Source organism: Rhagoletis zephyria, unplaced genomic scaffold (genome assembly GCF_001687245.7).
Source record: "Rhagoletis zephyria isolate East Lansing unplaced genomic scaffold, Rhagoletis_zephyria_1.1 Rzeph_scaffold_05530, whole genome shotgun sequence".
In the NCBI taxonomy this organism is placed as follows: domain Eukaryota; kingdom Metazoa; phylum Arthropoda; class Insecta; order Diptera; family Tephritidae; genus Rhagoletis; species Rhagoletis zephyria.
Window position 1 is genome coordinate 30,425 of NW_016162613.1, and position 11,372 is coordinate 41,796.

Consider the following 11,372-nt stretch of genomic DNA (forward strand, 5'->3'; position numbering starts at 1 on the left):
CCCCGGATTCGTGTTCAGCACGAAAAATCCGTTCAGAAACACCAGGTCCCGTCTTATTCGCAGAAAAAAAGTTGAAATTTGTAGACCAGTGTTATTTATGTAGAAAATAGTCTAGGGCAACAAAATTCGATGAGTCGAAAGCAAATAACCTAGTCACTGAGCCCACACCGCAACTTGTTTTCAGGTGCTTACCGATTCCTGTAGTTTTGTGGAAATTCTCAAAGTCTTTTAGCGTAGTGACACTCGGTATATTAAAAACTAGCTAAGATATTCACAAAAGCTGATTTTTCTTTTCCTTTTGTCACAAACTATGAAAATGCGCTACAACCAAGTTTGACAAACGCTTTAATACTTTACAGTGACCAGAAAGAAAGCTTGAGGCTCAGAATATTTTTGGATTTTCTAGCTGCTATTTATGGAGATAAATTGTTTGGGCTTTCTTTGAATTCCTAAATACACTAGAATAGAAAAACGTCATTGGCGAAAAAGCTATGTATAAGCAATTGAATTTATTTTTAAACTGAAAAAAATATAAAATTTTTTAAACTAAATATTTACGTTTACTCAATGGACAATCAAGTGTTATAATTAAATTAAATTAAATTAATGAAAAACTATGCTCCAACAATGACGAATACCACAATGACAATGAGGAGGAATTAATTAATTGTTCTCTGTTAATATGCAGGCTTGCAGTTGGAGCAGCTCAAACACCTGGGGTTACGTTTTTTCACCAGTCGGGCAGAGATAGCAAAATTATAAGACTTCGAGCTCCACAATTTCATTTGGTATAGGAAATGTTTCAGCAGACTACTGCGTTGATTGTTCTTTCCTTTCACTTTGCAACGGAACCCATGATTGGGATATGCATGTTCGTCCTCGTAGAAATCACTCACAGGCAGCACCCACAATGGACAAATATGTTATATGGGCGTTCCCACGGCAGGCAGTTCTACGTAACCGGAACGACCCAGCATCACTCCCCAAAAACTCTTGGTATTTGTATGCTATTACAACAGCAACAATAACATATGGACATTTGGAAGTACGGAGCGTCGAGTACACGCATTACAGCTTAGACAGACGGCAACGTTGGTTCGGATTAACGGTGCATTTCATCTGATCAAAATTGTATCCTAATAGATTAACGAGTGGTCGTGGGATCGAGCCACAAGGTCAGTCAATTTTTTATTTTTTTTTTTAATTCATTCAGTTATAATCGTTTCAATGTAATTACAGTTGTTGTGGACTTTTTTAATAAAATTAAATCCAAAAATTTTAATTGACTAATAATAAAAAAAAAATATTAATAAAATAAAACAAAAGATAACTAAATAACGTAGAATAAAATATGTATATAAATAAAATACATAAAAATTAAAATTCGTTGGCTATTGTTCGAACCCTCACCACTCGACTTCCACAGACGCCAGACTCGCTTGCTTTCAGCTCAGTCTAATATTACCGCCGCGGCACGCAACGCACGCATGCAAGTTTTTCACGTTTGATAAACCGAAATCAACTTGCGCGCATGATTTGTCAGAGTTGTATTTATTTATTTATTAATTTATTTATTTATTTAGTCTATGGTTTTATTATAACGTTACAGACTAAAAGAGTACACGACTAATTTACAACTATTAAAAATAATTTATAAAGCCAGCAAGAGGAATTCTAAAGATTTAAAAAAGCTGTCTTTGAACACTTGGATTGAAAAGTCAAAGGAGTAAGGATTTTGAAGCTAAGTTTCTATGGGTCTTAATATTCTATAGGTCCTTATATTTCGACCCTATTAAGCTGGCATTTCAGGGTACTATTATATATATATATAAGGAAAATTTGAAAGTTAGGGTGGGGCTAGAGCACCCCCCCGCCCCTACCTGGCTTACGCCCATGCTTGTGTCTCTTCAATGCTGGATGATAGTGCGCCACCATTACCTTTGTTGAAGAGATTCTATAATGTTGAGTCTCTGAGGCTCAGACATTCCTCAGTCCGCAGCCAGTTATAGAACTCCCACCTTCGACCAACGAAGCCAAATTCCAATGACTGGGTGGCATCGAGGGTGCAGGTCGGAAAATTCATATTCATATTGCCTTAAATCTCAGAAGGTCTATCTAGTTTTTTGCTCTCACTGAGCAACGGGACAGCAGAAAACTTGTTGGGCTGCTGACTGGACACTTTACGTGAGACTAACACTTGACTTTTACAGGCGTGCATGACAACTCGATTTGCCCATCTTGCCTTGAAGAGGATTAGAAGGTGGGAATGCTTTTTGTGCTTCTGCCTCGCCTTTGAGGGAATTAGGTGTGATATATGCTTGGTCGTTGGTCCATTAAATTAATTCAAAGATCTATTTTTTTTTTATTTCGAAATCTTCTATTCATAGCTTCTATTGACATATTCTTGCAACATTTAATTGATTTTCCTTTCCGATTTATGCCAAGCACTTACTCTTTTCACTTAAAGCTTTCATAAGTAACGTGTATAACTGTAATGTACATACATACATATATATGCTTTTATGTATGTACATATGTATTTACGCAGGCATGTCGTCCTCCATTTAAAAACAAAACGCAACTCAGTGGGTCACACGCTTCAGCTGCAGAGTTACTAAGGTCACTTACATGTAGAAATACTCGTAAAAGTTTGCCCAACATTACTGCAGAATATATGAATGCAATCATATATATATACATACTCTTTTATAAATCACGTGAGCATTATGCTTAGATACATAAATAAAATAAGCATGAGTCGACATATGAATAGTATTTACCATCATGTGTGGATATAATTATAAATAAGTAGGTTTGTGGAGATAGATATACACATGTACACATGTACATATGTATGTACGGGTATGTGCACTCACCTTGACCGGCGTGTAGGTCAATGTCGATCCCTGCGCTGAATGTGCACGGAAACCACTTTGCGGCATATCAAATGTCTCTGCTGTGTTATTGAAGGACCATTTGAAGTTTTCCGGCGGTGGAAATGCATCAACCTCACATAAAATCTCAGCGGCCTCATTACGCGCTACACCGTAGATTTTCTTCTGATCCGGACGGCAAATGGGTTTGTCTGCAAATAAAGGAAAAAAAATAAAAATAAAAAAATATAAATAAAATGAAGATACTCATCAGCATCAACAACAACAATAAGATAAGTCTACGTTGGTATTAAACAATATATAAAATTGCATACAAAAAAAAAGTTACGAGCACAAATAAAAGTAGCGGAGTAGGATACAAATAGGTGTAGGTGCTGCATAAAAAATATGCGGCAATAAAAAATCATAAATGACGGCGGGATGAGTTGCATTGAAATAGTACATCCATATATGTATGTATGTAGGTACATTTATTTGTGCTTGAAGATCTATACAAAATAGCAACTGCATACATATGTATCTATATATATAGTTACTAAGTATTATGTGTGTGTGTGTGTGTGTGCGTAATACGTTTCGAGGCACTGCGAACTTAACAAAGAAAATACAAAAATTTAAAAAAAAAATGTAAATAAAACGCAGCAGAAAAGATGCACTTTGGCAGCGCGAGAAATTCTGTACGAAATACATAGCGAAATTACGAGTACGAAAATAAAAATGCGACAGTAAAATCGCAGCAGTGGCACCACTGTTTTGCTTCCGACAATGCGGTTGACTGTGTTGTGGCCTAGAAAGTAGGTGCAGACAACTTTTTTTTTATTTCTTTGTTGACTGCATTCGCGCTACGTTTTATGATTTTATTTATTTTTTAATTTTTTTCTGCTTTCTTTTTACTTTTAACTGCATTTCAACGTTTTTTATATTTTCATTTGTACTCTTACATACTACATTTACACATATATATATATATGTATGCATTTCTGTATTTTGTGCTAAAAAAATGAGGCCACTTCAATGTTGGTATTTGAGACTTTATAAAATAGCAGTCGCCTGCAGGCGCACTTTTTGCATTGTTTACAAATTGTCCAAGTAAAAATGTATACACAGAAAGAAACACAAACACACACACACCCTAGTATGCAATGGCAAACCTACATACATACGCGCCCCGCCTACACTCACGCCCATGCCCATACCGAGCCTAACTGGGACTCATAAATCGCAGCTTAGCTGTGGGCAAAGTTTTTTCGTAGCATACTTTTGCGCTGAAAAATGCCTTGAGTGAGATTTTATATGCAACTTGGGAATTTTATGCGACTGTATGATTTATAAATGCCTAGAATGTATGTATGTATTTATATGTCTGAAGGTATGCATGTGGAGTGTATTTTAAAAATTACTTGTGTAAATAATTTGTAGAAAATAAATTATTTATGTAAGAAAGTTTCTCTCTCTTCCAAAAAAANTCTGAAAATAACAAATTAATAGAAATTTTCACTTAAATTTCTAGTGAAACCGGCAAGAGGAGTCCCAGTTACTGCCGAAATTCGACCGGCTTTTAATACTAAAAAAAAAGTAGCCAAATATTTTTCAGGCAGACTCATTTTTGGCAATCTAGAACTTTTGAACAGAAAACATATTTTTTAAACAAATTTTCAATGAAATGAGTTTGAAAAATTTTATGAAATTTGATTCAAATTGAACATTGGAAACACGCATTTTCATTTTCATTTCTGGCTGAAGCTCGGTGTGCACAGTTGCTCCACCTCTGCTCAATTTCAATGTCCAATTCCCCTGCTTTATGGCTTTCTAATGAAGTCGTCTCATTTATCTTCTCTAAAGCCACTTTCTATAAAAATATTTCGATATTTATTTGTTTCTTTAACAAGGACTAAGAGGCGTTATCAAATTCAGAAACCCACTAAATTGTTTGTTATCTTTTCTTGGCCAGCGGCTAATAACTGTGAATAACTAAGTGAGAGGAAAGACCGGTATCTTTGCATGTATTCATAAAAAAAAATATTTATGGGATCAAAAAGTAGTTGTAAGGCCTGTCATGGTGGTAGCAAAATTTCTTCACTGCTAAAGAAGGAGCGATCTACGATCCCTGATAGGACTCATGACGGGGCATAATCCATGGGGATGACATATGGTCACATTGGAACCTCTTTTTCGGTTTATTATTCATGTTCTTTTATTCTTGTATTCGTATTCGTCCTCGGTTCGTCCTCGTTTTAGTTTTTGTATTCGGATTTATCTTCGCATCGCATTTATTCTCAGCTTTACATTGGTTTTCGTATTCGTATTCGCCTTAGTTTTCCTATTATCTTATTATTTCTATAAGCACAACTTTTAAAATAAAACGCAGTCACTAAATTCGCTTCGAAATGAAAATTAAGCAGTTGTAAATGCACTCTCCGTAGCCACGGTGGCTGAGTGGCTAGAGATGGATACTACCATTCCATGGGGCCTGGTTTCGATTCCTGGTTCTAAGTAGCAACAGCTAAATTATAAAATGTTTTTTTTCTCCTCGGCGGACACTGGCGAACCTAGTGCCTTGAAAAAGTGTCTCTTAAAATTCCATTTGGCAATGGGAAGTGCCTTAGAACTGTGATCCCTCCATTTATGTAGCAATATCTAAGTGCACGCCACAAATTGGAGAAGAAGCTCGGCAAAACTCTTAACAAAAGTGTAAGCGCCAAAATATTATTTATTTATTATTGAACATCCACATAAAAATGAAACCCCAACTGTGCTCTCTACTACTTATATATTTCAACTATATTTCCATGCGTAAGCTGATTACCAAAAGCTCTCAAATAGCTGCTGCTCAATTACCCAGAAGCTTTCAAATCCAATAATATAAAATAAGGACACTTTACCAAAAATTTTGCTTTTGATAATAAACAATTTGAGTGCTTATTAAAATAACGATTTTTGTTGCTGCGCAGCAAGGACGATCTAGCCGACGCTTTGTGCTTTAAAATATAATACTTAAATAATTGAGTTTATGGCGCTTCATTAAAGTAAATTCGAAGCACTGCCCTCAGTTGCACTCCTTTGCGCTCTCTCGACTAATAAATAATGCAATTTTCCATCAAAATACAGGGCAATGGAAAGAGAAGTAAAAAAAAAACAGATGCAAAGTAGCAGCAAAATAGCAGCAACCATCGACGGCAGTAAATAAAAGCAGCACCAAAACTGACCAGACCAGCATTGTCGGTATCAACCACACCCAATCTGAGCCACTATAGAATAAAAACAAAACTTGACGCTACCAACAAGCCGAAGTTAAAGTTAAAGTTTATATGATAAGTAGCAGGGAGTAAATAAAATAAAATTGAACTAAGTTGGCACTAAACTACCCACATAATAAACAAAAATAAAAGAAGAACATTTAACATTCTTAGAATAAATCGGATGTATACAATTTTATTCTTCTTTCGCTTTATTTGGGATTTAGTTGTTAATATTTACAGTTAACTGTTCTTCAGTAAAATCAAATTTAGTAGAAGAAGATAGTTTTCGAGGTGGTATTANCCACCGAGAAAGGCGGATAAGGGGGTAATTTGAACCTATTGGAAAATATGTTTAACTAGTAGTGCCGGTTACTGTAGAAATTCGACCGTTTATCTAGTTTTTTTTTTATAGGCCTGGAACGTTTTCAAACATAGCAGGTCGGTTAAGTTACAGGGCACATAATTAAACAAACGAAGTCTACTGGCAGTATGATTGGAAACAGCGTACGCTGGAACGAAAACAGCAAAATATTCCGCTGACAGTTAAATTGTTCAAAAATTCAATGGGATAATTGTTGTGCTCCCGAGCATAATAATAATAATATAATAACATAATATCATAATATCATCATTTTCAGTATTTCACGAGAAGTTGGCATATTCCATTACCAAGTGATGCAAGAAACTCTACAAGTTCAACTTCATGTGAGGGGCACTCATATTGCGCGTTAAAGTCAAATGATGGAATGCGGAGCTTTAGACTATGATTTAACAAAATTTTCAATTAGGGTATTCCGGGAACTGGGAAATTCTCGATAACAGTACAAATTTGAAAAACTATATGAAATTAGATATCTAAATATGATACGTATTTATATCTCAATGTATTTCAAAATCACTAAATTTCGATAACTCGATAGCATTCGATAAATATACTAACTTCGATAACTATCGATCAATTTAGATAACTGAGTATTTCCAAATTTCGATAACTCAACTTGTCTAGCTCCATGAATTTCCATATCTATTAATAAATTTCGATAACTTTCTGGGTGCTCGATAAATACTGATAACTTGATAAATTCGTGTAAATTAAAAATTTCGATTACCCGATATACTCGATAATTTTGAAACTGGAACTTGATACATCACGATTGCTCGATAAACTTCCATAACAATAAATATTGATCAGGCGATAAATATTGATTCCTCAATAAATATCATATACAATTAAACTTCATTAACTAGATAAATTTCGTTAGTTCGATAAATTTTAATAACCCGATAACTACTGGCGCATTTCGAAATTTAAGTGTATCTAGAAATTTTGATAACTGAATATAATCTGAAATATATCGATAGCTTCATAAACCTTATAACCCCGGAAACTCAATAAAATTCGATAAAGCGATAAATACTGATAACTCGATAAATTCATGTAAATTAAAAATTTCGATTACTTTGAAAATTAAAAAAACTTCGATTTTTTTGTTACTAAAATAAGAAAATAAAATTGTATATTATTTTTAAAATGCATAAAAAGTTTTCAATTTAAAATTATAATTTTTTTGTTACTAAAAGTAATTTTAAAGAAGTTGGGTCAAATTAACCCTGTTCGTTTTTCAAGGTATGCCGGTTTTTCAGCCTTTCTAGTGTTAAAAACAGGAATTCTCCTTTGCGCTCTCCCGCATTCACAAAAGTTCTGGAATGTTCTACACACAGAGCGTATTAGAGCCGAAAAGTTGAAATTTATAAATTTATTTACCCAGCTACTTTGTGCATGTCCAATAACTTTCAGTTGACCGCCAGGGAAGCTTCTTAATTCTACATTAGATATCAAAAAAATATATATATATTTAAAAAGCATGCTAAAAGTTTTTGTTTAGACAGATTTTTTTTTTATTTTGGCTAGTCCATAGGCAGCTGAGCGCAAGTACATGTGCTACCACCAAAGTTAGTGAATTATATTTGCAAGCATACGCACATCCACGCATACACACATATTTACCGCTCACAAAGTGCGCCGTCAATCGACGCTTATAACGATTTGTTAACTATGGGAAATTTTTGTTTTTGACCGAAAGGATAAAGCTGTACATCATCTGCTGAATTTCTGCTTTGATAAGAATTTAATTTTTATGTAGTTTTAATATAATGACTTTGGAGAAACTATTAATTTTTGTCCACTCTTTGGTGTATTTGATGGTTTTGTATACTTTGCGAGCCATAGGCAGAAATATAAACAAGTAACGAAATATAAATTTTAGCGAAATCTAATTTTATATACATATATGGCGCAAGTATTATCTACTTACATATATTTATGTATGTATATTGTTTTTGCATTTTGTAAAAATAACCTTTATGTGGTAGTAAGTAAGGAAGTCAATTGAGTGTGTAAGACAGAAACAAGGCACACGGAAACATAGAAGACCTCTGGTGATCCCTTTGATAAGTTCCTAACCCTAACTGCGGTGGCCAAGGCGTCAACTTAAGCAAGTATAAAATCCTTGGGTTACTCCACCTGAGCTTGGGTTATATCTTTTGCTACAAAATCCAAATTTCTAGGCGTGATCTTTGAAAACAAGCCGAACTAAAAAGAGAATATATGTATGTAGCTCAGCGCTATGAGAAGGATTCTTTAGCCCACAGTACTTGTAAAAGGGCCATAGGCGAGAAAAAGGGGCGTTAATTCCCAAATTTGTCGATTCATTTTAATAACGGTCATATAGCAGATCAATTCTCTTGTACGAAGTGATCGTATGGTACTCTAAAAGCTTTCTGGATTTAATGTTGCTGAATTTTGTAGGGCAATACAAGTAGATGACGCGGTTCGCTGTTCTTCGCTTAAGATAGACATCCTAGTGGCAAGCTGTAAACGAGGGGCACTCTTTTATATTAAATTAATTTTTTTTTAAGTGAAACTTCTTTAGCAGCGGTTGGTTGGTTAGGAATAAATTGGCAAATTCAACGGAAATTGGACACGGAAATTGGCAACGGTAATGGTTGGGACAGAAACAAGTGCTTCTTGAGTGTATGCGCATGGTATTCATTTAACAAAAACTTGTTAATAAAAGGTTAAAGAATAACACTTAGAAAAAGACCAATACAAGAATGAAAGTAAAGGTGAGTACGTACATAGATGAAGAAAAGGATAAAGGCAAAGGTAAAAATAAAAACAAAAACAAAAATGCGTAAAGATAAAGGAAAAAATGAAGGTAAATATAAACACTTTTCTTATATAAGGGCAATGGTGAAGGGGAATATGTAGATGAAGAAAATGATAAACATAAAAGTAGAAACAACGATAAATGTAAAGAAAAAGATGAGGATGAGGATACCGATAAAAGTATAGAACAAGAAATATTAAAATAAAGGTAATTATAGAGAAAAGGATATACAAAGATATATACACAGAGACTCAATCTGCGAACTATTTTTGGATTTTAGAGATTTTCGGGATTCTCGGGACTTATCGATATAATAATCGATATTTTTATCGGTTTTGTTATCGATATTTTTATCGATTTTGTTGTGGAAATTTTTATCGATTTTGCTATCGATATCTTCGGAACTTATCGGAATAATAATCGATATTGTTATTGGTTTTGTTATCGATATTATTGTAGATTTTGTCATCGGTATATTTCTTGAATTTGTTATCGATAATTTTGTCGATTTTGCTATCGATATTGTTATCTATATTGTAATCGGAATTTAAATCTATTCTTGTTATCGATTATTTATCGATTTTTGTTATCGATATTTTTATAGATTTTCTAATCGATTTTGCTACCAATATTATTATCGATTTTGCTATCGAAATTTTTATCGAATTTGTCATCGATTTTGCTATCGAAATTTTATCGAATTTGTCATCGATTTTGCTATAGATATAGATATTTTGTTATCGATATAGATATTTTGTTGGATATTGCTATCGATTTTGTTATCGATAGAGTATAAAGATAAAAATGAAGATAAAGGAAAAGAGAATAACATAAATGTAATTAGAACGAACAGAGGTATAGTTAGGGATCTAGATAGAAAAATACCAAAGATATAACCTTAAGAAAAAGTAGATGTATATATACATATGTACGTATGTATATTGGTAATAACACAAAGTAGATATGTAACGTAAGTTTCACTTCTACAGTGTTGCCCATGCGCACTTACTTTTTTTTAGTTTTTGCGCTTAAGTGTCGCCTCCGGAAGCTTTGTGACCACGACAACGTAAACAAATAACACCCCACCTGTTAGTAGATACTTAAGTTTTTAAAGGTGGCTTAAAACTCAACGGTCAGGTGGGAGAACACGTTTTCTCACGAAATTCTGCTGTTAAAATCTTTTTTAGGTTACCGTTACTGCAACGCATTTCAAGCTAAAATTTTAGCTATCACGGAGGCTTTAAGGAGCCTTTAAAACGAAATCCTAATGACAGACGTACTCATTTTAAGCTTGAAACTTGAGGAAAATATGTGTACCTATTCAAGCAAATCGGGCTGTATGTACTTTACAAGTTTGCTTAAAATTTTTGTAAGTCTACAAAAGGCATTAGAAAAAAGTTACATACATATATGCATATCTATGTCATTAAATAGTTTCTTTTTGTTATGCAACAGCATTAAAACAACAACTTGGAAAAGTAAGCATCAACACTTAGACAGAAAGAAACGGGAACAGTTTGCTTTTTACTTCAACGCTGAGTTACTCATACGACCCGACACACCACTGCCTTTTACATACATATTATATGTACACTTCGCTCAGCAATCACTTATGTACATTCCCAATGTTGCGATTACTCTTATTTTATCGCCTTATTTTAACTTATGTACATAAAGCACACTCATCACTTTCACATTGCACACCCCAACAAGATTTTTGCCTTTGGCATCTTTTGCCACAGGCACAACTTCAAAATGAGGAATCTGGGTTCGTGGGCGAAAAATAAGAAAAAAAGTATTTCGCAATGTGAAATTCCACACAGCAACTAGAGCAAGTAAATATTTGTGTTGTGTCTTTTGCTTTGTGTATGTAAACTAACACACATCTTTCTGCATTCTTCTTCCAGATTTGCAAACACACACACACATACACGATGCATGCATGTGACTATTGTTTTCACATTGCGTCCAAGTGTGAGACGGTTGTTTGAAAGATATTGTAAAACTAAGCAAAATAACGAATTGCATTTAATAAGTATTGTTCTCGATTTTTTACTGAACTATAACAG

At 34.0% G+C, this 11,372-nt stretch overlaps 1 protein-coding gene across 1 annotated transcript in view; it reads right to left on the bottom strand.

Moving 5' to 3' along the window:
* Nucleotides 1-11,067, bottom strand: part of side-VI (sidestep VI transmembrane protein) — a gene marked incomplete at its 5' end in the record, with an annotated part of 38,266 nt that extends 27,199 nt beyond the window's left edge. Inside the window, 2 exons of the mRNA XM_017627838.1 lie at nucleotides 2,877-3,085; nucleotides 10,986-11,067. Coding sequence (XP_017483327.1) covers nucleotides 2,877-3,085; nucleotides 10,986-11,067 — 291 coding nt within the window. The remainder of the gene's footprint in view (nucleotides 1-2,876; nucleotides 3,086-10,985) is intronic.
* Nucleotides 11,068-11,372: the final 305 nt, after the last annotated feature.